At 42.2% G+C, this 27,288-nt stretch overlaps 1 protein-coding gene across 1 annotated transcript in view; it reads left to right on the top strand.

Moving 5' to 3' along the window:
- NEDD1 (NEDD1 gamma-tubulin ring complex targeting factor) overlaps window positions 1-27,288 on the top strand; it is a 74,984-nt gene that overhangs the window by 34,370 nt on the left and 13,326 nt on the right. Inside the window, exons 7-13 of the mRNA XM_056574481.1 lie at window positions 1,372-1,570; window positions 12,817-13,006; window positions 19,517-19,645; window positions 20,512-20,559; window positions 21,298-21,500; window positions 22,122-22,269; window positions 22,971-23,118. Of these exons, the coding sequence (XP_056430456.1) occupies window positions 1,372-1,570; window positions 12,817-13,006; window positions 19,517-19,645; window positions 20,512-20,559; window positions 21,298-21,500; window positions 22,122-22,269; window positions 22,971-23,118 (1,065 nt within the window). The remainder of the gene's footprint in view (window positions 1-1,371; window positions 1,571-12,816; window positions 13,007-19,516; window positions 19,646-20,511; window positions 20,560-21,297; window positions 21,501-22,121; window positions 22,270-22,970; window positions 23,119-27,288) is intronic.

Genomic DNA, 27,288 nt, shown 5'->3' with positions numbered 1-27,288 from the left:
ATCTAAATTTTTCAGGGGCCAGTTCAGTTTGAAGTGGATTTGAGGGGCCTTTCTGTGAAAAATTACCCATATATGACCCCATTATAGAAACTGCATCCCTCAAAGTATTCTCAATGACAGTTTCATGTTTCACAGGAATAGCAGCAAAGTGGAGGAGAAAATTCAAAATCTTCATTTTTTTTTTTTGTTACACTAACATGTTCTTGTAGACCCATTTTTACCATGTTTACAAGGGGTAAAAGGAGGAAAAGCCCCAAAATTTGTGACCCAATATCTCTCAAGTAAGGAAATACCTCAGTAGAGGGCTCAGAAGAGAAGGAGCAACATTGGGAGTTTGGAAACAGAATTTTGTTGAAATGGTTTATGTGGGTATGTCACATTTACAAAGCCCCCATGGTGCCAGAACCGCAAAACACCCCCACATGGCACACGATTTGGGAAACTACACCCCTCAAGGAACTTAATAAGGGGTACAGTGAGCCTTAACACCCCACAGGTGCGGTGGTTCTTGTCGGAACGTTGGGAGCGGCGGGTGTGCGGAGGTCAAGCGCATATGTGCTTCCTCCAATGGCTATCTAGGCATGCTGGGAGTTGTATTTTTGCAACATCAGGAGGACCACAGTTTAGAGACCACTACACAGTGGTCTCAAAACTGTGGTTCTCTAGGTGTTGCAAAACTACAACTCCCAGCATGCCTAGATAGCCAACGCCTGTCTGGGCATGCTGGGAGTTGTAGTTTTGCAACATGTAGAGGGCCACACTTTGTCGACCACTGGTCTGCTTCCTGCCCCTTGCTTTTTATGGGGTGCAGGATATTTTTCTGTGGTCTGTGCCACCAGTGACTTTTCTGTGCTGTGTGGACGGACCATACCCCGTGTGCAGACTGCGCGGATTGCTGATCAGTGATTTATTACTGAACGGCACATTTTGGGGGCAGAGGTCTTTTTATTTTTTTTTAGAGAGTTTGTGGTCCGGCCACACAGGGCAGAACAGCTGCTGGTGGCACAGACTGCATATGCCCCCAAAAAAGTGCAAAAAAAAAAAATAATAATAATATATCCTGCACCCCATAAAAAGCTAGGGACAGGCGGCAGACCAGACGTCGCCGAAGTGTGGCCCGCTACATATGGCAAAACTACCCCATAAAAAGCTAGGGGCAGGCAGCAGACCAGTGGTCACCAGAGTGTGGCCCTCTACAAGTGCAAAAAAAATAAAAACCTGAACCGCAAATAAAGCATACAGTAAACATAAAAAAAAAATAAAATTACTGCACTACACCTATGGCCCTGGGACCCTCTGAATCTTCATAGATGATGCTAATAACACCATTGTTTTGGAATTGTTCACCTGGCAACTTTTTCTGTCTTCTAGGCTTCTCCAGACAGTAGTAGCTGAATCACCTCTGACTGCCGTAGACTTCATGCCTGATGGAGCAACACTGGCAGTTGGTTCTTCACGTGGAAAGATTTATCTTTATGATTTAAGAATGTTAAATTCTCCAATCAAAACTGTGAATGCCCACAAAACATCTGTACAATGCATTCAGTTTCAGCACACCAGTACTTACAAAGTGAGTTCTTTTTTCTGTGTTCTATTTAAATGCTGTTTTTTTTTTTTTTTATAAATAACTGTTTATAGTTTTGAAAATTTTAAAGACATTTTATAAACAGCAAGTAACATGAAACAATATAAAAGAAAGCAGTACATAAATGTCTCCAATGTAGAAAACCAATGGAACAGTTAGTTACATGGTCATAGGTTTATCTACCAGTCATTAAACTAGTATATAATTATCGAGTGCAAAAGTAGTGACTATTTAAATGCTGTTTAATTTTCTTGTTGTGTGATGCTAAAATCAGCCAAGCGTATCTATTTGGATGTTTTTTGTTAAGCTTATGGTTTACCCAATTTTACAAGCTGTTTAGTCTTACTCAGCTTGGCCATTTATTACCAGACCATTTCCACCAGGGGACCCACCCCCCGTCCATGCTTGTAAAGCTTCTGCATTATCGGGACTGGGACTTGATTCTGCGGCTTTCCAGGGAAAAGCAGCCAATCGAGGTGGATGGTCATGTCATTTCCTTTTTCCCTGACTTCTCTGTGGAGGTGCAGAAGAAACATACCTCTTTCATTGATGTCAGGAGACTGCTGCGCCTCCCTTGAAGTCCAATATTCTATGCTATACCCAGCCAAAGTCCGTGTTGTGGCTATGGGTGCCCCATACACATTTCTTTGATGGGGTGGACACAGCCGTCCACTGGACGCTCACGAGTCCCAGCTACACCAGTGGGCCCGTAGGGGCTCTCCGGGTCCTGCCCCGGACTGAACTGCCCTGTTTAGTCTTTGCCGTCTCTTTACCTGGTGGACTATTGTTCATTTGTCTACTATTGCTATGCTAATTTTTCATATGTATAGTTCTTTGTTGTTTATTCTGCTGAACCATTGTTTTACATTTCTGCTATGGGTACTGACATTGTTATTCTTTAGGATGTGGGGGGTCAATTATGCTATTTTGTGGGGGTTATGTCTTTTGCCTGTTTTTTTTATTTATTGAGGGATGTGTTATTTACTGTTTCACTGCGGGACTGTATGCTATACCTGCTAGATGGGTGTGATTAGTTGCCTGCATTCTTGTTCTATGTTCCTACTTTAGTCTACACTTCGATTTCTTTATTCCTTGCTGTGGTACAGTTGTTCCCATGTGTTTTGGAGAGTGATGTTGACTGGCGTGAATGTATTGGCGCCCCCTGGTGCCGCATGCCACAGTGTTTTATGTGGTTGTGTTCTCTTTTTTTTTTTTTTGGGTGTTTATCTTGTTTGTTTTTCCGTCTCTCCCAGCTGTCCGGCTTTCTACTTATCCTTATTGCCTGTGAGGGTGTCTGCTGGTCTCCTTTGGGTCCCTGTGGTCCCTTGTGTTCATTTATACTCTCCCCTGTCTGATGGTGGTATTTAACATTATTGGCCGGAATGTGCGGGGGCTTAGGGAAGCTACTAAACGCTATGCCATATTTAACCCCTTAAGGACCAAGGACGTACAGGTACGTCCTTGGTCCTGCTCCCGTGATATAACGCGGGGTTACACGGTAACCCCGCATCATATCACGGCGGGCCCGGCGTCATAGTGAAGCCGGGACCCGCCGCTAATAGCGCGCAGCGCCGATCGCGGCGCCGCACGCTATTTACCCTTTAGCCTCACGCTCAGAGCTGAGCCGCGCGGCTAAAAGTGAAAGTAAAAGCTGCCGGTTAGCTCAGTGGGCTGTTCGGGATAGCCGCTGCAAAATCTCGGCATCCCGAACAGCTTACAGGACAGCGGGAGGGCCCCTACCTGCCTCCTCGCTGTCCGATCGCCGAATGACTGCTCAGTGCCTGAGATCCAGGCATGAGCAGTCAAGCGGCAGAATCATCGATCACTGGTTTCCTATGAGAAACCAGTGATCAATGATAAAGATCAGTGTGTGCAGTGTTATAGGTCCCTATGGGAGCTATAACACTGGAAAAAAAAGTGAATAAAGATCATTTAACCCCTCCCCTATTAAAAGTTTGAATCACCCCCTTTTCCCATAAAAAAAAAACAGTGTAAATAAAAATAAACATATATGGTATCACCGCGTGCGGAAATGTCCGAATTATAAAAATATATCGTTAATTAAACCGCTCGGTCAATGGCATACGCGCAAAAAAATTCCAAAGTCCAAAATAGTGCATTTTTGGTCATTTTTTATATCATTTAAAAATGAATAAAAAGCGATCAATAAGTCCTATCAATGCAAAAATGGTACCGTTAAAAACTTCAGATCACGGCGCAAAAAATGAGCCCTCATACTGCCCCATACACGGAAAAATAAAAAAGTTATATATATATATGATATATGATTTTTTCCAGAAGTACGACAAAATCAAACCTATATAAGTAGGGTATCATTTTAATCGTATGGACCTACAGAATAAAGATAAGGTGTCATTTTTACCGAAAAATGTACTACGTAGAAACGGAAGCCCCCAAAAGTTACAAAACGGCGATTTTTTTTCAATTTTGTCCCACAATGATTTTTTTTTCCGTTTCACCGTAGATTTTTGGGCAAAATGACTGACGTCATTACAAAGTAGAATTGGTGGCGCAAAAAATAAGCAACCATATGGATTTTTAGGTGCAAAATTGAAAGAGTTATGATTTTTTAAAGGCAAGGAGCAAAAAACGAAAATGCAAAAATGGAAAACCCCCCGGTCCTTAAGGAGTTAATTTGCTGAGACAGATCCAACCTTCTATACTGTGTCTAAGGGTGCATTCACACCACGTTTTGTACATATGGGTGCTTGATCTGGCCGGGGGAGGGGCAAACCGGGCGCTCAGGTACCCCGTCCGGATCAGCCCGTGACACCGTTTACTTTAATGACCCGACCGGAGTCAAACGGCGACTCCGGTCGGCTCAGTTTTGACCCGTATGCGGTTTTGGACCGGACCTAAAACCGTAGTTTGATTCCGGTCGGGTCATTAAAGTAAATGGAGTCACGGGCTGATCCGGCCGGGGTATGGGAGTGCCCATTTTGCCCCTCTCCCGCTGGATCCGGCACCCGTATGTACAAAACGTGGTTTGCATGCACCCTAACTGAGACCCATTTGACGGCCGATAATACTGTGGTCCTCCAAAGAGCATGGGTAGGTTATTCTTATCATTCTGCGTACTCCTCTCATGCTAGGGGAGTTCGTATTCTAGTTCACAAATCTATACCTTTCATGAGGTCTCCTCGGTTGTGGATCCTGATGGGTGGCTTATATGCCTGGATAGTGAAGTGTCTCACCAATTTTTCATCATTGTTGGTATATACATTGCAAAAGGTGAACACAGCCTCAGGGGAGGTGTATAACTTATATGTATCCTGATACTATAAAGATATCAGCAGTATACAAATAGAGCTGGCAGAGGAGGGTCATGGAGATGCCAGGAGAGTCTGATGTCTTTTTGTAGTTCACAGTAAGTCTTCTGACCCAGGATAGACCTCTTCCTCTTCTATGGGTCAGACATGTGATCACATTACTCAGTTACAGTAATGAAACACATGTATGCAGCTGTGCTGGAGTGCAACAAATATCACTGTAGGCCTAGTGCTGATAAGTGTGCATGACATTCACAACAACAAAACCTGCAGTGCTTCTTAAAAGAAGCTATATCATAGGGAAAAACATATCTTTCCAAAGGATAGGAGATAAGTTTTAGATCGCGGGAGTCTGACCACAGGGACCCCCTGCGAATCCTTGTATGGGGCCACGACTCTCCTCGGGAGTGGCGCTTCAAGTCTCACGCATGAAGCGGGGGACTCGACAACCCCTCCATATATCTCTATGGGAAAGCTGTTCGGCTATGTCTGGCACTACCATAGAGATATATGGAGATGAAGTGGCGGCCCCACTTCGTGCACCCAGGGAGAGCTGGGGCCCCTGACAAGAGATCATGGGGGTTCGACTGATCAGACCCCCGTGATCTAAAACGTATCCCTTATCCTTTGGATACTTCTCCTTTAATTATTGAACAAAATGTTGAAAGTATGTCTTTTTGACAATGGAGTTGGCGGTAATACATGAGAAAACAATCAACAAGCAAAGCAAATTATCTGTAAGAACCTGTTATATAGAAATGAAAAGCTGACCTTTAACCTGTTAAGGATGCAGGACGTACAGGTACGCCCTGAATCCCGAGTATTTAAGGACACAGGGCATACCTGTATGCCCTGATCCCTTTAACGGGGTTTAAACCGTTCTCACCAGCGGAGAACTAGTTAAACCCTGTGGGTCCTGGTTGCTACCGGCAGCCAGGACCCATGGCTAATGCAGGGCACTGCCGAGGCTCAGCATTAACCCAAATATATTTAACTTTCTGGAGCCAGTTGATATAAAAAAGAAAGTTTTTTTTTTCCAGGAATACCCCTTTAACCCCATAATAATATCTGACGTAAATGTACGTCATGATGCGGTGGGACTTCCCGCACCATGACATACATTTACGTCATGAACATGACCGCGAGCACCGGACCGCTGCTTGCGTCATGCATGGCAGGTCCCAGCTGCTATCAGCAGCCAGGGACCCGCCAGTAATGGCGGACATCAGCGATCGCACTGATGTCTGCCATTAACCCCTCAGATGCCATGATCAATACAGATCACGGCATCTGTGGCTGTGCGGTCGGTAAAATGGATGATCGAATCGCCCGGGGCACAGGGATCTGTTCATCCATAATGGCGGACGGATGTCCCCTCACTTGCCTCCGGCCATTTCCAGGGGTCTTCTGCTCTGGAGTGAGATCGAGCAGACCAGAGCAGAAGATTGCCAATAACACTGATCAGTGCTATGCCTATGCATAGCACTGAACAGTATTAGCAATTAACTGATTGCTATAAATAGTCCCCTATGGGGACCTAAAAAGTGTATTTAAAAAAAATAAAAAAAGTTTTAAAAAAAAGTTAATTTTTTTTTAAAATCCCCTCACCCAATAAAAATGTAAATCGGCCCTTTTCCCCATTTTACCCCCAAAAAGCGTATAAAATATACATTTATAAACATATTTGGTATTGCCACGTGCGTAAATGTCCAAAGTATTAAAATATAATGCTAATTATTCCGTATGGTGAACGGCGTAAACATAAAAACAAGGTAAAATCCAATATTGCTCCTCTTTGTCACATTTTATTCCCAAAAATTTTGATAAAAAGTGATTAAAAAGTAAAATATAACAAATTACAGATCATGGCACAAAAATTAGCTCTCATACCTCCCCCGTATATGGCAAAATAATAGTTACATGTTGGCAAAATAGGGCAATTTCAAACATACAAATTTTGTTAAAATAGTTTGAGATTTTTATAAAGCGGTACAATTATAGAAAAGCATATAACGTTGGTATAATTTTAATCATATTGATCCACAAAATAACCCACCAAAATTTGCTAAATTGTGGTTTTCTTTTCAATTTCCCCACATACATTTTTTGGTTGCTCCATATATGGTGAAATGAGTGCTGTCATTACAAAGTACAATTGGTCACGCAAAAAAACAAGCCCTAATATGGGTCTGTGGATAAAAATGTAAGAGTTATGATTTTTAGAAGGCGAGGAGGAAAAAATGAAAATAAATAAATAAAATTGGCCTGATCCTTAAGGTCAAAATGGGCTTGGTCCTTAAGGGGATAAGAATAGATCATCAGTATAATGGTCCTGGAAAACCCCTTTAACCTGTTGTGGACGAAGGGCGTATGCATACGCCCTCGCGTCCTGGTACTTAAGGACGAAGGGCGTATCCATACGCCTGTGGGAATTTCGGTCCCCGCCACCCCTCCTATCCCTACTATTGGTGGGCTAGACGCGACAACCAATAGCAGATCGGGGGCGGATGGGTTTACTTTAGTTTTCCCCGTCCTGCCCACCCACAATAGGCGGGGCAGGATGGGGAAACGACGGGGACCTAACGCCGAAGGTCCACTTACCCCTCCGGAGGCAGCGACTGAGATCGGCGTGGGCGGCGTGCGGCAGAAGAAGACTGCTCCCTGGATCCTACGGAAGCTGGTAAGTGGCCTAGCAACATCTGGAGGGCTACAGTCTGAGACTGTAGCCCTCCAGATGTTGCAAAACTACAACTCCCAGCATGCCCAGACAGCTGTTTGCTGTTTGGGCATCCTGGAATATGTAGTTTTGCAACAGCTGGAAGGCTGCAGTTTGAGACCTCTATATAGTGGTCTCTAAACTGTATCCCTCCAGATCTTGCAAAACTACAACTCCTAGCATGCTCAAACAGCTCTTTGCTGTCTGGGCATGCTGGGATTTGTAGTTTTGCAACATCTGGAGGGTCACAGTTTGGAAATCACTGTGCAGTGGTCTATAAACTGTAGCCCTCCAGATGTTGCAAAACTGCAAATACCAGCATGCTCAAACAGCAAACAGCTGTCTCACCATGCTGGGAGTTGTAGTTACGTAACCTCCAGCTGTTGCATAACTACATCTCCCAGCATGCCCTTAGTACATGCTGGGAGTTGTAGTTTTGCAACAGCTGGAGGCACACTGGTTGGAAAATTCTGAGTTAGATAACAGAACCTAACTGAAGATTTTCCAACCAATGTGCCTCCAGCTGTTGCAAAAGTACAACTCCCAGCATGCACTGCCAGTGCATGCTGGGAGTAGTGGTTTTGAAACAGCTGGAGGTTTGTCCCCCATGTGAACGTACAGGGTACATTCACACGGGCAGGTTTACAGTAAGTTTCCTGCTTCAAGTTTGGTCTGCGGCAAATTTTTCGCTGCAGCTCAAACTCCTAGTGGGAAACTCACCGTAACACCCCAGTGCGAATGTACCCTAAAAACACTACACTAAAACATAATGAAGAGTAAAACACTACATATACACCCCCTTACACTGTCCCCCCCAATAAAAATGGAAAACGTATTGTACGGCAGTGTTTCCAAAACGGAGCCTCCAGCTGTTGCAAAACAACAACTCCCAGCATTTCTGGACAGCCACTGACTGTCCAGGCATGCTAGGAGTTGAGCAACAGCTGGAGGCACCCTGTTTGGGAATCACTGTCGTAGAATACTCCTATGTCCACCCCTATGCAATTCCTAATTTAGTCCTCAAATGCGCATGGCGCTCTCTCACTTCAGAGCCCTGTCGTATTTCAAGGAAACAGTTTTTGGGCCACATATGGGGTATTTCCGTAATCGGGAGAAATTGCACTACAAATTTTGGGGGGCTTTTTCTCCTTTTACCCCTTATGAAAAGGAAAAGTTGGGGGTTACACCAGCCTGTTAGTGTAAAAAAAAAAAAAAAAAAAAATAAGTTTACACTAACATGCTGGTGTTGTCCCATACTTTTTATTTTCACAAGCAGTAAAAGGAAAAAAAATGCCCCCCAAAATTAGCAACGCAATTTCTCCGGAGTATGGAAATAACCCATATGTGGGCGTAAAACGCTCTGCGGATGCACAACAAGGCTGGTGGTTGATTTTACAGTGGTTCTGACATAAACGCAAAAACATAAATACCCACATGTGACCCCATTTTGGAAACTACACCCCCCACGGAACGTAACAAGGGGTATAGTGAGCCTGAACACCCCACAGGTGTTTGACGAATTTTCATTAAATTTGAATGGGAAAATGAAAAAAAAAAAAAAATAATGTTGTCACTAAAATGCTGGTGTTACCCTAAATTTTTCATTTTCACAAGGGAAAATAGGAAAAAAGCCCCCAAAATTTGCAACCCGATTTCCTCTGAGTAAGAACATACCCCATATGTGGATGTAATGTGCTCGGCGGGCGCACTACAATGCTCAGAAGAGAAGGAGCGCCATTGGGATTTTGAAGAGAAAATTTGTCCGGAATTGAAGGCCGCATGAGTTTACAAAGCCCCCATAATGCCAGAACAATAGATTCCCCCCCCCCCCCAAATGACCCCATTTTGGAAACTACACCCCTTGTGTAATATAATAAGGGGTACAGTGAGGATTTACGCCCCACATGTGTCTGACAGATTTTTTGGAACAGTGGTCCGTGAAAATGAAAAATTTTATTTTTCATTTGCACAGTCCACTCTTCCAAAGATCTGTCAAATGCCAGTGGGGTGTAAATACTCACTGCACCCCTTATTAAATTCTGTGAGGGGTGTAGTTTCCAAAATGGGGTCACATGTGGGGGGGTCCACTGTTCTGGCACCACAGGGGGCTTTGTAAACGCACATGGCCCTTGACTACCATTCCAAACGAATTCTCTTTCCAAAAGCTCAATGGCGCTCCTCCTCTTCTGAGCATTGTATTTCGCCCGCAGAGCATTTTACGTCCTAAGATGCGGTATTTCCATACTCATAAGAGATGTGGTTACAAATTTTGGGGGGCATTCTCTCCCATAACCCTTTGTAAAAATGGTAAACTTGGGGAAGAAACTGCACTTTAGTGAAAATCTTTTTTTTTCATTTACACATCCGATTTTAACGAAAAGTCGTCAAACACCTGCGTTGTGTTAAGGCTCACTGGACCCCTTGTTACGTGCCTTGAGGGGTGTAGTTTCCAAAATGGTATGCCATGTGGGGTTTTCTGCTGTTCTGGCACCATAGGGGCTTCCTAAATGTGACGTGCCCCCCAAAAACCATTTCAGCAAAATTCACTCTCCAAAATCCCATTGTTGCTCCTTCCCTTCTGAGCTTTCTACTGCGCCCGCCGAACACTTGACATACATATATGAGGTATTTCCTTACTCGAGAGAAATTGGGTTACAAATTTTTGGAGGCTTTTTCTCCTATTACCACTTGTACAAATTCAAAAACTGGGTCTACAAGAACATGCGAGTGTAAAAAATGAAGATTTTGAATTTTCTCCTTCACTTTGCTGCTATTCCTGTGAAACACCTAAAGGGTTAACACACTTACTGAATGTCATTTTGGATACTTTGAGGGGTGCAGTTTTTATAATTGGGTCATTTGTGGGGTATTTCTTAATAGGAAGGCCCTTCAAATCCACTTCAAACCTGAACTGGTCCCTGAAAAATTCCGATTTTGAAAATTTTGTGAAAAATTGAAAAATTGCTGCTGAACTTTGAAGCCGTCTGATGTCTTCCAAAAGTAAAAACATGTCTCTTTATGATGCAAATATAAAGTAGACATAATGGGGGAGATTTATCAAAACCTGTCCAGAGGAAAAGTTGCTGAGTTGCCCATAGCAACCAATCAGATCACTTCTTTCATTTTGCAGAGGCCTTGTTAAAAATGAAAGAAGCGATCTGATTGGTTGCTATGGGCAACTCAGCAACTTTTCCTCTGGACAAGTTTTGATAAATCTCCCTCATTGCATTAGTGAATCAATATATAATTTATTTGAAATGTCTATTTTCCTTACAAGTAGAGAGCTTCAAAGTTAGAAAAATGCAAAATTTTCAAATTTTTCATCAAATTTTTGAATTTTTCACGAAGAAATTATGCAAGTATCGACAAAAATTTACCACTACCATAAAGAAGAATATGTCACGAAAAACTATCTCTGAATCAAATTTATAAGTAAAAGCATCCCAGAGTTATTAATGCTTAAAGTGACAGTGGTCAGATTTGCAAAAAATGCTCCCGTCCTTAGGGTTATAATGGGCTCCGTCCCCAAGGGGTTAATTAGCACCTTTCTCATTGAGGAATGCATTAAAGGGGTATTCCAGGAAAAAAACTTTTTTTATATATCAACTGGCTCCAGAAAGTTAAACAGATTTGTAAATTACTTCTGTTAAAAAATCTTAATCCTTTCAGTACTTATGAGCTTCGGAAGTTAAGGTTGTTCTTTTCTGTCTAAGTGCTCTCTGATGACATGTGCCCAGTTTAGAAGCAAATCCCCATAGCAAACCTCTTCCAAACTGGGCGGTTCCCGAGACGTGTCATCAGAGAGCATTTAGACAGAAAAGAACAACCTTAACTTCAGAAGCTCATAAGTACTGAAAGGATTAAGATTTTTTAATATAAGTAATTTACAAATCTGAATTCGGGTAGAAAACAGACATGGTGCACATCTACAATCTTGTATAATGATCTGATTGCTTCTCAGCATAATATCAAAAACTAACAGGTTGTTAGTATACATTTTTGATCAAAAAGTACAATCCCACTCGCCACGTCAAGGCCACCTATTTAGAGTGGGTCCCTATGTCCCTAGCATAAAATGGCGTAGCACTGGGCGGCGACCACCACCGCTGCAACACCAGTGCCCACGCGGGGAAAAACGACCCACTGGCAGAGCGGCCCCGATGCCACTCAAACCAGTCTATGGGTCGCACCTCCCCACAGACACGGCGCCACGGCAGCAACGGACGCTGCACAGCACCACACCAGTGTGAACAAGGTGTAATAGCTCACTTACTATGCGCTCCCAGTCAGACTGGGAGGCTGCTAGGAAAGAAATGGCCCTTGTGTAGCTAACTACTACTTATATAGGGTTGGGCTGAGGGGGTGGGGAAGAGTGCAGCACATGTTCAAACAAAAACAAAAAGGAGGGGATAGAAAACACAATGTGTACTCAGGTAGAAAACAGACATGGTGCACATCTACAATCTTGTATAATGATCTGATTGCTTCTCAGCATAATATGTTGTTTGAACATGTGCTGCACTCTTCTCCACCCCCTCAGCCCAACACTATATAAGTAGTAGTTAGCTACACAGGGTCCATTTCTTTCCTAGCAGCCTCCCAGTCTGACAGGGAGAGCATGGTAAGTGAGGTATTACACCTTGTTCACACTGGTGTGGTGCTGTGCGGCGTCCGTTGCTGCCGTGTCTGCGGGGAGGTGCGACCCATAGACTGGTTTGAGTGGCATTGGGGCCGCACTGCCAGTGGGTCGTTTTCCCCCCCCCCCCCGTGGGCACTGGTGTCGCGGCGGTGGTGGTCGCCGCCCAGTGCTACGCCATTTTATGCTAGGGACGTTAGGGACCCACTCTAAATAGGTGGCCTTGACGTGGCGAGTGGGCTTGTACTTTTTGATCAAAAATTTATACTAACAACCTGTTAGTTTTTGATATTATGCTGAGAAGCAATCAGATCATTATACAAGATTGTAGATGTGCACCATGTCTGTTTTCTACTCTAATTTACAAAACTGTTTAACTTTCTGGAGCCAGTTGAGATATATATATATATATATATATATATATATATATATATATATATATATAAAGTTTTTTTCCTGGATAACCCCTTTTAAGTCCTGCAGTTAACTAGGGAATGAGCATTGTAACAGTGTTTGTTTGTTCCTAAAATACCTTCATTTTATGTATTCTGCACATATTTAACTACTACTTTTTTTTTTTTTTTTTAAGACTAGCAAAAGTTCAAGTAAATCTTCCTTGGTTTCCTCAAATGTAGCAAAGAAGGCCTCTACTAAATTAACTGCTGCTGTTAGTGGATCTCACCCGATAGAAGATTTACCATCTAGTTTAATACCACCAGCACTTCCTCAGGCAACCCTGACATCGGATAGTAGAGGATCTGAAGCAAATGACAAACCTGGTATGATTTTGTTTTGTGTCATTTTTATTTTATTTTTTAGGTTCCAAAAAAACAAAAAACGTTAGCTTTACAAGAATGCAGTTGTGGTCCCGCCACGTGAAGTAATGCCGTGCAGCTTCCGCGTTCAAGTCACGCCATGCCCCTTCCATTCATGTCTATGGGAGGGGGCATGATGGCTAGTACATAGACGTCACTCCTCCTCCCATAGACATAAATGGAGGGGGGCTAGCGGCGGGACCCTGGAAATTAGACATCTTATCCTCTCTCCTTGAAATTGGGGATAAGATATTTTCAGCGGCGTACCACTTTAAGGGGACTTATAAAGTGTAAAAAAAAAAAAGAAAAGTTTCATGAACATTTAAAAAAATAAACATTTTCCATATTAAAAGTTCAAATCACCCCCTCCCCCTTTTCCCATTTTCCATATAAAAAAGTAAACATAATGAAAATAAACATATTTGTGTGCATAATTGTCCAAATTATTAAAATAGAACATTGATAATCCCATTCGGTAAATGGCGCAAGCATAAAAAATACCAAACCCCAGAATTGCAAGTTTATCGCCTCATATCCCAGAAAAAATAAGCTAAAAAGCAGCCAAAAAGTCAAATCAATACCACAATGTTACCCATAAAAAATACAGATTATGGCACTAAAAATGAGCCCTCATACAACTCAGTATACACAAAAATAAAAGCGTTATGGGGGTCAAAACATGAAAATTTTATACATATTTTCGATAAGTTTATAATTTTTAAAAAGCAGTAAAATAAAACAAAACCTATATAAATTGTTATCCTTTTAATCGTATGGACCTTCATAATAAAAGTAATTTGGAATTTTTACCGATAAATGCACTGCACTTTCATTGTAGATTTGATATTAAAATGATGTCAGTACAAAGTACAATTGGTGGTGCAAAAAACAAGCCCTTTTATGGAACTGCAGATGGAAAATTAAAAGCGTTATGGCTATTTGGAGGAAATGAAAAATCCCTTTGTCCTTAAGGAGTTAGTTTTAGTAATATTAATTAGACTTCAATGGCAAGCAAAATCTTTTACAACAGATCTGCAGCAAACAATATGTACGTGTGAACATATCCTTTAGCCTTTATTATATGATCTACTCTGATAAAATATAAACTCCGATTGTTCATCCTCCACATGTACTGTAAACCTCAGACAAAGTTCCAACCTATATAGTCCAGTAAACTTTCTTCAGCTCTGTCATGACACAGCAAAGAAGAGTAGGTGCTGCCATGTGATTGGCCAGAGCAGTAAGAGTAAGGAAGCTTTCACTTTACCAGAGCTCTTTAAGATATGAAAGCTGAGCTGTGATTGGTTGCTGTGGACACATTTTGATAAGTTTAGGCCTGTGTGTTTGTACTGCTGGTCAACATCCCAGCTCTAGTTCTGCCCCATAAAATAGGGAGAAGGAGTAATAGGTGGGCTACATGGAGAGCTCAATAACAGCAGAGTAGTAAATTCACCTTGTCACCACACTGAAGGTTAAATGTAAGCAAACCATGCCGTTTTTAAATATCGTTTGAAATATCGTTTGATAAGATGCCTGACCGCGGGGGTCCCGCCGCTGGGGACCCCCGTGATATTGCACGCGGCACCCCGTTTGTAATCAGTCCCCGGAGCGTGATCGCGCTGGGTCTGATTACGGGCGACCACAGGGCGGCGTGTGACGTCACGCTCGGCCCCTCAATGCAAGCCTATGGGAGGGGGCGTGATGGCTGTCACGCTCCCTCCCATAGGCTTGAATTGAGGGGCGGAGCGTGATGTCACACGGGGGCGCAGGCGTGACGTCACACGCCGCCCGCCCTATGGTCGCCTGTAATCAGACCCGGAGCGAACACGCTCCGGGGACTGATTACAAACGGGGTGCTGCGTGCAAGATCACGGGGGTCCCCAACGGCGGGACCCCCGCGGTCAGGCATCTTATCCCCTATCCTTCGGATAGGGGATAAGATGTCTAAACACCGGAGAACCCCTTTAAAGTCTCCAAGCAGTGATGTACAGCCCTCTACATCACAGTTATACAGAACATGCATTATCTATGTTAGTTCAGTGCAGTTATAGCTGTCATTTACTCCCACACCTGAGAAAAATTACATTATTTCGTCCCAAATGCTGTCAGATGTATATTGCACATGTATGGTGAACTTTATTACTACGGGCATAGGTTTAGGGTAAAGCCCAGGATTTTCAGTTTTTAGTGCCTCGTTTATCAAAACTGTCTGATTGTCAAAAGTAGTCTTATTGCCTATATTAAGCAATGCTTTGGAAATATTAAAGGGGTTATCCAGGAAAAAACTTTTTAATTATTTATCAACTGTCTCCAGAAAGTTAATCAGATTTGTAAATTACTTCTATAAAAAAATCTTAATCCTTTCAGTACTTATGAGCTTCTGAAGTTAAGGTTGTTCTTTTCTGTCTAAGTGCTCTCTGATGACACCTGTCTCGGGAAACGCCGAGTTTAGAAGAGGTTTGCTATGGGGATTTACTTCTAAACTGGGCGGTTCACGAGACTCGTGTCATCAGAGAGCACTATCTTGACCTCCTATCTCGACCTTCTATCCTGTCCTCATATCCTGTCCTCATATCCCGACTTCCTATCTCAACCTCATTTCCCAGCCTCATAGCCCGTCCCCATATGCTGTCCCCATATCCCGTCCCGTCTTTGTGAGATGGGGTGTGGCTTGCAAGCCGGACTGACACATTCACCAGGAGATGCGGAGCTTGTGGAGTAAGGTACTGGAAGTCCCATATACTTGCATGGGACTTAAAACAAAAAGCCATCTTTTATATAATGGTGTAGTTAAGGGTTAATTTAACTATCATATCTTTTTATTTCACATATAAGTAATATGTGTACCAGGTATTATTGAAATATCTCCAGACGTACGGAAGTTATGTGGGAACATACATTTCCCATTGATTTGCATGGGACTTTAAACAAAAACTCCGACCCTCACAAATGGGGGTAGTTAACCCCCTAAGGACTCAGCGTTTTTCTGTTTTGCATTTTCATTTTTTCCTCATCACCTTCTAAAAATCATAACTCTTTCAATTTTGCACATAAAATTCCATATGATGGCTTATTTTTTGTGCCACCAATTCTACTTTGTAATGACATTAGTCATTTTTACCAAAAAATCCACGGTGGAACTGAAAAAAAATTCATTGTGAGACAAAATTGAAGAAAAAATGTCATTTTGTAACTTTTGTGTACTGAGACAAAAAGAACAGAGGAGCACGATTCTAGTGTATTATCAAAAACATTAAAAGCAGAGTTTTCAACACATGTGCTCACCAGAGTTGGTTATGCTCAGAGCATAACATCTACAACAGCGCATCAATAGTGGGTCAGCAGCCCAGGAGAACCTGAACACCCAAGGAGGTCGGCAGGCAGTAGTGAAATAGACGATTAAAAAAGAAGAAATTTTCTCCAAAGCCAGGCGCTTCTCCCAATAAAAAGTTAGGCTGCCTTCACACCACATTTTGTACATACGGGTGCCGGATCCAGCGGGGGGGAGGAGCAAACCGTGCGCTCCCATACCCCGGCCGGATCAGCCCCTGACTCCATTTACTTTAGTGATCCAACCGGAGTCAAACGGTGACTCCGGTCGGCTCAGTTTTGACCCGTATGCGGTTTGGGACCGGACCTAAAACCGTATTATACTACGATTTTAGGTCCGGTCCAAAACCACATACGGGTCTAAACTGATCCGACCGGAGTCACCGTTTGACTCCGGTCGGATCATTAAAGTAAATGGAGTAACGGGCTTATCCGGCCGGGGTACGGGAGCGCCCGGTTTGCCCCTCCCCCTGCTGGATCCGGCACCCGTATGTACAAAACGTGGTGTGAAGGCAGCCTTATCTTTATTCCGTCAGGAAAGACATAAAAAGTTGGTATAAAAAGCACTTTCAACGTGTTTCTAGCTCGGGCTGAGCTCTTTATCAAGAATTGCATGTCTATTTCATTTTGTAACTTTTGGGGGCTTCCGTTTCTACGCAGTGCATTTTTTGGTAAAAATTATCTTTATTCTGTAGGTCCATACGGTTAAAATGATACCTTACTTATATAGGTTTGATTTTGTCGTACTTCTGAAAAAAATCATAGCTACATGCAGGAAAATTTATATGTTAAAAATTGTCCTCTTCTGACCCCTATAACTTTTTTTATAGGGGGATTTTATGAGGGATAATTTTTTTTGCACCGTGTTCTGAAGTTTTTATCGGTACCATTTTTGTATTGATCGGACTTTTTGATTGCTTTTTATTCATTTTTTCATTATACAAAAATGGACCAAAAATATGCAATTTTGGAAATTTTTGGCGCTTACGCCATTGACCGTGCGGTTTAATTAATGATATATTTTTATTATTTTAGTATATATAGTTTCTGCACGCGGCGATACCACATATGTTTATTTTTATTTACACAGTTTTTTTTCTTTAATGGGAAAAGGGGGGTGATTTAAACTTTTATTAGGGAAGGGGTTAAATGACCTTAACTTTTTTCCCCAATTTTTTTTGCAGTGTTATAGCTCCCATAGGGGCTATGCAAGCACTGATCTTTTACACTGATCCCTGCAAAGCCATAGCTTTGCATGGATCAGTGTTATAGGCGGTCGATTGCTCAAGCCTGTAGTTCAGACTTAGAGCAATCAAGCGGTGATCGGACGCGTCGGAGCAAGGTAAGGGGACCTCCGCTTGCGTCCTAGTTGATCGGGACATCGCTATCCCGATCAACTTTGATCGCCGCGTCTAAAGGGTTAATAGCACGCGGCACAACGATCGGTGCCGCACGCTATTAGCCCAGGGTCCCGTCTATCATAAGCCGCCAGGACCGACCCGGTATGATGCGGGGTACGCCCTGCATCCTTAAGAGGTTAAGGGTTAAATCACCTATCCTATGTTTGTTATTGACATATGAGTAACATGTGTGCCAAGTTTCATATTAATATCTTTAGCCGTTTTAACGTGATGCTGGAACATACACACACACACACATTGAGTTTTTTATATATTGATTAACTAGCTGAGTACCCGGCATTGCCTGGTTTTTCCTTCCTAATCCTTGTTGGGGAGGAAAATAAACAAAGGAGGAAGCTTTTGACCTCCTATCCCGTCCTCCCATCCCGACCTCCCATCCCGACCCGTAATATGTGTACCAGGTATTGAAATATCTCCAGCCGTACAGAAGTTATGTGGAACATACATTTCCCATTGATTTGCATAGGAGTTTAAACAAAAACCTACCCGGCGTTGCCCGGTTTTTTCTTCCTAATCCTTGTTGGGGAGGAAAATAAACAAAGGGGGAAGCTTTTGACTTCATATCCCGTCCTCATATATTGTTGTCATATCCCAACCCCATATCCCCTCCTATCCCGTCATCATATCTTGACCTCATCCCATCCTCACATCCCGTCTTCATATCCCATCCTCATAACGCGACCTCCTTGCCCGTCCTCCTATCTCAACCTCCTATCCTGACCTCCTATCCCGTCCCATACACATACACACATTGAGTTTTATATATATAGATTAATTTACATATTTAAGTAATTGTTTCATTCTTCTATTCATTTATTCATTCATTTAAAGGGTAGCTCCCACCATCCATTTTTTTTTCTTTCTGTCCCTGCCTATTGCCCATCTATCCCTAACCCCCTCCCTGCCTTTACATTTTTTTTAACTATATTAAAATGCCTTTTTGTCTGCCTGGTAGTGTGCTCAGTACCAGGCAGACTTCCCCAGCAGGCACCACGTCACTGATGCCTGCTGTGGCCGGCACTTCCGCCCTTTGCTCACTATACAGGGTGCCTCCAGCTGTTTCACCACTACAACTCCCAGCTTGCCCTGACATCTACTGGCTGTCAGGGCATTCTGGGAGTTGTAGTGGTGAAACAGCTGGAGGCACCCTGTGGTGAAAACAATAACTTTGTTTAACCAGCGCAGCAGTGCTACTTCGGGAGCAGCAGCGGCGGCGCTCTCCCAAACCCCGCTCAACCCCCCCCCATGCCTCTAGTGCTGAGCGGCGGCGCTCCACCAAACCCCGCTTCCCCTACCCCATTCCTCTAGTGGTGCAGAGTTACCGGAGTATGAATGAGCTGCCTCCGGACAGGGTAACGGGGGGGGCGGGACCACGCGCAAGGCCAGTGGAGCTGGCCAATGCGTGCAGCCCCAGCTATCAGCGTGCTCGCTCTGGCCTGTTTGATTGACAGGCGGGAGCAAGCACCGCAGTGACTGGATTTCGACTCATTGCCAGGCTGAAATGAGTCGAAATCCAGTAGTGACGTCACTGCAGAATGCATTTGTCCACTAGGAGGGCGACCCCTAGTGGCCGAATTTAAAAGCGATTTTAAACTTGTTTAAAATCACTTTTTTTAATTAAAGTATATTAGAGATATGTTGTAGTACTTAAGTACTACAACATATCAATTTTTTTATTTCATGACAGTGCCCATTTAATTGTTTTTCTTTCCCTGTTTTATAGGTATTCCACATAGTACAAGTCTTGATGTGATACCATCAAAAGAAACAGACTTCGCTAAAACAGACTCAAAAGCAATTGATTCTTTTGGAAGAAGTAGTCTAGGGGACATATTCTCTCCAGTTCGTGACGGTAAGTTTTTTATTTTATTTTTTATATTAGGCATAAATGAATTGTTAAGAAAATTAGCTGCATTGGGGTCAGTTTACATACTGTAGATTTTTTTTCATTGTTAAAAATTTGTGTTTGATCATGGCCCAAAAATGCACTGGTGTTATAGTATTAACATGGCAAGGTTGGAGAGAAAGAAAAAAAGAGACCAGGGGGCGCTCCCTTGTAATTCAACTTGGTGTGAGCCCTCCACCACACCTAGGTGATATACTCACCTTTCTGGTGGTGACAGACTGATCCATGGTCCTGGTCGTGGTTGTCAGATGGATGAAAAGCTGCTGCACTCCCAACCGGTACTGGACTCCCGTGGAAAAATATGGTTTTGGAGGAGCTGCTCGCATGTGTTCAGGAAAAGACAGACTCAAGCCGGCACAGGACAATAAATATTTTATTTTGCAAAGAATGGACAACTTGTTTCGGCATATACAGAATGCCTTCCTCAGGTTCAATGAGACAGTACACGCTTTGTTGGTAAAGTGCGAGTGTGCTGGTAGGGCGTGGACTCCACCACGAACACACAGGATCTCCACCAACACACTCCCACTTTACCAACAATGAAGAGTGTACTGTCTCATTGGACCTGAGGAAGGCATTCTGTATATGCCGAAACGCGTTGTCTGTTCTTTGCATAATAAAATATTTAGTGTCCTGTGCCGGCTTGAGTCTGACTTTTCCTGACCACCTGCAAGCAGCGCCTCCAAAACCACTTCCACTTGCAATTTTATTAACATAATGTTTTAATCGTGTGTGTGTGTGTGTGTGTGTGTGTGTATGTATATATATATATATATATATATATATATAATATATTATTTTTTCCCCTCAAGATGCCTCACACTACAGAGTAATGGAAGAGTTTGCATCTAAAGGAAATGGTATGTTTTTTCTTTTCGTTTTTTTTTTTTTTACGCTTGTTGAATATTGAACCCCAGTTTATAGTTTAAAAAAATCTTTATACATTATAATTATTCTAAAGGCTCATCCACATTTCTACAGTTTTAGAAATTGTAAGCGGATTCCACTTGTAGCAGCTTCCCATTGATCTCAATAGGAGACTGCTACCCAGTTCACACATCTGAAGTTCTGTAGTGGAACTTCGGATGTAGAATTTTATTGCAATGGGAGAATGAATGTTTATTGTCTCAGCAGAATCTAGCTGGAAAAGCCCATTAGTCACTGGGACTATCTTTCCTGGATTTAATGGTGGTTTTTAAACTTGTAAATTTGCCTTTTTTTATTCTCGACCAAGTATCAAGGAATTGGAGCCAAGCTGCTCAAGTGTCACAGCCTGGCATGTCTGTTCGTTCACCCTCACCTACCAGCCCCTCTTTGACTGACTTTTTATGTCCGTAGATGTCAGGCTTAAAGGTGGGAGGGACCTGGCGTGCCAGACTTTGGCACTTCAACAGCTTGGTTTTTCCACTTTGGCTCTGAAAAAAAATGTGTTATTTGAGTTTGACAATCACCATCAGCTCTAGAAAAGGTTCGCTTTTATACTCTGAGCAATGATGTTGTATATGTCTTTGTTTAGAATGATGGAGAAAGACTTGGCCATTACTAGATAATTCTTCATCCTCTTAATAAATCTTACATTGTGGTTGCTTTAATCTTAGACTTTGATTACTTGGCTCAGTTCAGTGCAATACCTGCTTCAAGACGACATCCTGTAGGGACCAGTAACCAAGGGATGCATTCCTCTCCTTTACACTTAATTATTGGAAGTCCCATTAAAGAAGAAGATGAGCCCCAAGATGTGGAGCTTAAAACAAAAAAAACATATACTGTTAAACAGGAATCAAAAGAGAGCGTTAAACAGGTAATCAGTATATTTAACATTATGTTTTTGGTTAATTGTATTTTAGGCCAGCCCTATGAATTATGTGCACCCCTTTGTTTTGTGTCTAATTAACACTTTGACAGAAAAATGCTGTAATTCAGCTCACCCCGAGTCCACATCACAGCAGATGATGGGCCACACCAAGAGTTAAATCCAAGATAAGAAGTAGCCAGCGTGGAAGATGCAAAAAGTCTCATATATTGGATAAAAATGTCAGAGAGACATATATGATGAACAAGGTCATGCGTTTCAGGTGTTGCCACCCTTAGTCATAAATAAACACTTTGGTAAGATTTATCTACATCTATGTGGAGGAAGAGTGGTGCAGTTGCCCATAGTAACTAAACAAAGTGTTGTTTTAATTTTTCAGAGACCTTTTTAAAAAAAATTAAGAAGCAATCTGGTAGCTATGAGCAACTGCACCACTCTTCCTCTACACAGGTTTTGATAAGTGTCTTTTCCTAACTCCACAAAAAGCTGATCTATGTTAGCTCTGTAATTTATATATCTGTAGAAATTAAACATTAAATGTATCAAACAAATGTGTGTTACTAATATAAAATAGTATTCACAGGCTGTTTTTTTTGTTCAATTTTGTAGCCTTTAAAACCAGCTAGCACTGAACACATTACCATTAATACTTCACCTGTACCAATTTCCCGAAGACCAGACACAGCTGAAAGAGTGGGAACCCAAGCTCTGTCCCAGATAAAGCAAGACTTTTCAGTTAATGGCACTAAAGTATTAAGTGAGTATGTGACTTTTTGATGTTCACACATATTGGGGGAATTCATTACCCTGTTTTGTTTTGTTTTTAGTCCAAATTTGTCTCAAAAATTGTCACAGCTAGTTCCTGTGCGACTCTTCAGCGACTTTCTATTTAGAGCATTTCAGAACCCTAACCATGTTGTGGACTAGAAAACAGAGGAAATGTCTGGCGCAGTTATTTAGAATAAAAACTTCTCTTTATTGCAGTTAATCAGACATATACAAAACATGAAGATACAGGTGACTCATTTTGGTGGGAATATCCAACCTTAGTCATACCAGTTGTGGACTGCTTTAGAAAATATTTGCAGATTTGTGGAACATGGCCTCTCTTAGGCTCAAACTCAGATTAACCCACACCAGCCCTACAAAAGCATCTAAACTGGCAGCAGGATTTTGCTGTGCAACAAATTTATCAAGTGCCATGTAACATTTCATGCATTTTTCTACGCATTTAAAATCACCACAAAATGTGTGTTTTAAACCTGCACGGAGAGTAGACCATAAATTCCCACCATAACTCCTGTGCTGTAAGAAATGATGGAAAAAATTTGATCATGTTCAAACATGGCATATTTTTTGCAGCTTACTGAAGCCGAGTAAGATGTGCAGATTTTTCGGTGCAGTAACTTGCATGTTTCTTTTTCCTGATAGGAAATATCTTGTAACTTTTACTTGCAGGTCCAAAGATGCCTAGTTCTGAAGTTGCCTGTTCCCTGTCAGAAAAAATAGCAGATTCATTGGCAAGTGAGAAATCTGGAGCCCCGCTAACATCTGTTCAAATTAACTTTATTAGAAATATGATTGAAGAGACCCTTGATGACTTCAGGTAATGTTACTAAACTTTCAACTAATGCTTCAGTACAACTTATAAAAAAAAAAAATGAAAAGAAACAAAGCCATTTTAAACTACCTGTCCTTGCACAAAATTTAAAAGAAGTTTAAAACGTGTGGATGCCTGTTGCAAACACTTAGAGGTTTTCCTGTTAACATAAACATGGTTGAATCACTATCTGAGGGCAGAACAGGCATATCAATCATGTATAGGAATTATGGAAATTGCAACTTTCAGATGTTCTTTCCTTATCTGCTCTTTGTAGCTGTGTTTAGAAATTTGGTTGCTGTTGCTTTTGGTTAACATGCATGCTTAGCACACCACTGTGCTTTCAGTCTTATCCGTGCAGCTTTTGAGAAAACATGTATTGCTGTGAACTCTGGGAGTGCAACATTTGATGTACAGCCCATCCACATATTTGAGCTGCAGAGCAGAAATGTGTGGCACCCATGGCACAAAGAGAAAAACCAAACAGTAAGATTATTTTACCGCATCCATTACCAGTATATACATGATAGAGTGCTTGGAGAATAAAATATTGTTTAACCCTTAGAGGACAAAGGCCATACTGGTACACCCTGGCTGCCTGGTATGTACAGGTAAGTCCTGAGTCCTATCTAAACTATGCAAACACAGCCACTGGTCCTTGTTATCAGCAGCCTTGGACTCGCCGGCTGGTAATGGCGGACCCTAGCGATCCCCTGTGGACTTAAAAAAAAAATGAAAGGGGAAAAAAAAAAAAGTTTGATAAATGTGAATAAGCCCTTCCCCCAATAATAAAAAAAAAAACCCTACCCCTCTTCCCTTTCACATTTTACAAAAAAAATAAAAAAAATAAATAATGCTTCGGTAATTGTCTCAAGGCCATGGACTGCTGTCCTTACATTCTCTGGTAAATAATTTAAATACACCTTTGTATCTATTATTCCCTTGATGAATGCAAGGTGTCCAGGTGCTGAGGCTACAAAGGGGTCTTAGACTATGACACTCTCTTATCCATGCAGTTAGGATAATGTTTTGGTGTGCATTGTTTTTTTTTGTTTTTTCTTTTCTTTCTCCAAACAGCATTTTTTAATTGGGTTGAAAAGTTTTTTTTTATTTCATCTGTCCATAGAACACCCAGATGCTCTGTTTAAACTTAAGCTGAGCTGCTATGTTTTTGTGAACAGTAACCACTTCTTTTATTGTTATATAGTGTTTTTTTTTTTACTAGTGGACTTGTAAACAGAGGTTTTTGCATTGTGTAGAGTCTTCTGTAGCCTTTGGGTACCTTTTTACCTCTTTTATCATTGCCCATTGTCCTTTGGAATCATCATAACATGAAATCGACATAAACAGTAGTTGGTGGGGGAGACTTATTAAACCTTGTACAAAGAAAAAGTTGCTCGATGCTACCTATTAGAAGGGTTATCAGAGGATAAGAGCGAAGGGACAGCAACTGAAGGTTTAACTGAGGGTAAGAGCGAAGGGACAGCAACTGAAAAGTTAACCGGGGAAAAAAGAGAGGGAACAGCACTTGAAGAGTTAACCTATCAGCCTCAATGCTGGGTAGAAGGAGCAATTTGCAGACCTTATTGATGGCTGTTATCTCTGCACCAGGAAGATCTGTCAAGCCATGGAAGATGGAGAATAGAGCTTTTGGCCAGACAGGGGGACTCCTGCAATGTCCGGACCATAGACTTTTTGTGACTGCAGGCGCCAAGGACAAGGAGGCCATGCCTGCTTCCAGACTGCACTCTAAGCCACTGTCTTAGTGCTGGAGGTAGGCTGCAGATGTTGCAGGCCAGCAGCATCTTCTAAAGGGCACCTAGGCCACGCCCACGCCCTAATGACTGACACCATACCCTTTTTTTTATCAGTAATTTTGATTTATTGTTGCAGCCCTATATGACAGATCTCATTTTATTAATAATCAGTGCAAAAATCCAGGAAATACCTAAGGTTTCACTTATTGTTTTCTTTAAACTATACTGTCAGATGTCAGCTCAATAGAGTTGTGTTTCCAAAATAACATATCCCCATGTGTTCACTGAATGATGTGTGCAGTGATGTAAAAATATGCATAAAACATTTTCTCCTTTTTTATTTGTATTGTATGTACATTAAATGATCATTTTGTTAAACCCCATTTGGTTAGTAAACTCCTTGAAACTTTGTTTTGTAAGACATTACATTATTTTGCTCTTACAATGACCTAAAATGTCCCTTTATGTTTTCTCACTATATTGAGAGTCTCCAGATGGGTTTACGTCTGATAGTTCTTAAGAAGAAATGCAACTGACAGTGGGAGACTCTGACCCTTTTCAACATTGTGAACTGTGATAGGACTCGGGAGGAACTGTTCTGAGCAGATAGAATTCTAACCAGCTGTTCGTACTGAAAGCCTGTGAACCACATATGTAGATCTAGAGCTTAAAAGGAATCTGTCGGCTGTATTTGCTGCAGACACTGTTAGATAGCTATTAGGCTATAAAAATCAAACTGTACCTTTCCTGAAGCTGATGGTGGTTGCCAAATCTTATTAAAAAAAAACTTATTTTTTATTTCTCAGCCAAGTGGCAAGGAGGTGGAAATGAGCTGGACAATTGCCACAGCCTGTCACATCTACTTGCTCACCCTCACTTCCCAGTCCCTCCTTTGTTGACATAGAGCTTTGTATGTCAGTTAAAGAAGGGCTGAGAGAGGAAGGCTAGCGGGAAGAGGTGCTGTAGCAATTAATCAGCTTTGGCTCCACCTTCTTTACACTGAACTGTAAAATAAGGGTAGGGTCACGTGTAACGGATCCGCAGCGTATTTTACGCTGTGGAACCACCAGTGACCTGACCCATAGTGTGCCTCCAGCTGTCAGAACTAACCCAAACACCCCTCCCCGCGATGTCTGAGTACATTGTGCATGCCTGCGACGACTCGTAGTGTACACAGGCATGGCTGCAGCTCTGCAATGACTGACTACAAGCGGCATCTCGCAGGCCCCCTGTGTGTCTGCTTGGATCGGCATATTGCCGCTGCGAGCAGGTCGGGTTCTTTCGGGTTAGATCTGAGAGCTGGAGGCACACTATGGTACGGGTCACTGGCGGATTCGCAGCATAAAATTCTGCCGATCCGTTACGTGGGACCCTCCCCTAAAAAGGCAATTTTATAAGTTTAGCAACTGCAATCAGCTCAACTGATGACAGAAAGTAATACAGATTGAAATTTACTTCTATTTAAACCTGCCATTACTTATCAGCTGCTGTATGCTCCAGAGGAAGTTGTGTAGTTCTTTCCAGTCTCACCACAGTGCTTTCTGTCTGTGTCAGGAACTGTCCAGAGCAGGAGCAAATCCCCATAACAAACCTCTCCTGCTCCGGACAGTTCCTGACACAGACAGGGAAGGGGGGGAGGTAGGGGTTTGTTTAGCAGAGAGCACTGTGGTCAGACTGGAAAAACTACAACATTTTCCCAGGAGCATACTGCAGCTGATAAATACTGGAAGGTTTAACCTTCTGGCACCAGTTGATTTGAAAATATATTTATTTTTACTTCGGAGTACCCCTTTAAGTCCTCCAAAGACTGTAAAATCAGTTGTCTGTATGAATGTGTTTTTTTTTTTCTTTTTCCTTTTTCTTTTTGCTAATTATTTATTAAGTGTATGTCTATAAATTATCCCAACTCTGCTACTCCTATGCTGGTGGCATGTGAGTATGTGTGCAGGCAAAATCCAAGAATTATAATTAGGCTTAAAGGGAAACTCACAGCAGGTTCAACCCCACAAAACCCAATACACAAGGTATCACTTATGCGGATCTGCAGTCCGGTGCCAAAGATTCCCTTTGTATTAGCCACCATTGCTAATAGTCAGTGATGTGCAGTGAAGGGAGGACTTGGCATGCTGGGTATCTTGGGTGCAGCCTCCATTGCCCAAAGCCAGCAATTAGCAATGGTGGCTAATACAATGTGTATCTGCAGAACAAGACTGCAGATTCTAACGCCACCTTATAAATGAGTGCCTCAGACTGTAATCTTTGCCAGGCCTAAATTTTAGCAAGTACGGCGGATTCTGAGGCATCGCCCATTTCATCTAAGGCCCCACCCCTTTATGCCAAGTTATTGTAATAAACAACAAAGCATTAGCATGATGTTAAATTACACTCCATGCATATGCGTTGTTGTTTATTATAATGT

Source organism: Hyla sarda, chromosome 4 (assembly GCF_029499605.1).
Source record: "Hyla sarda isolate aHylSar1 chromosome 4, aHylSar1.hap1, whole genome shotgun sequence".
Taxonomy (NCBI): domain Eukaryota; kingdom Metazoa; phylum Chordata; class Amphibia; order Anura; family Hylidae; genus Hyla; species Hyla sarda.
The sequence above is the reverse complement of the archived record's forward strand: the minus strand, read 5'-3'. Positions and strand labels throughout refer to the sequence as shown.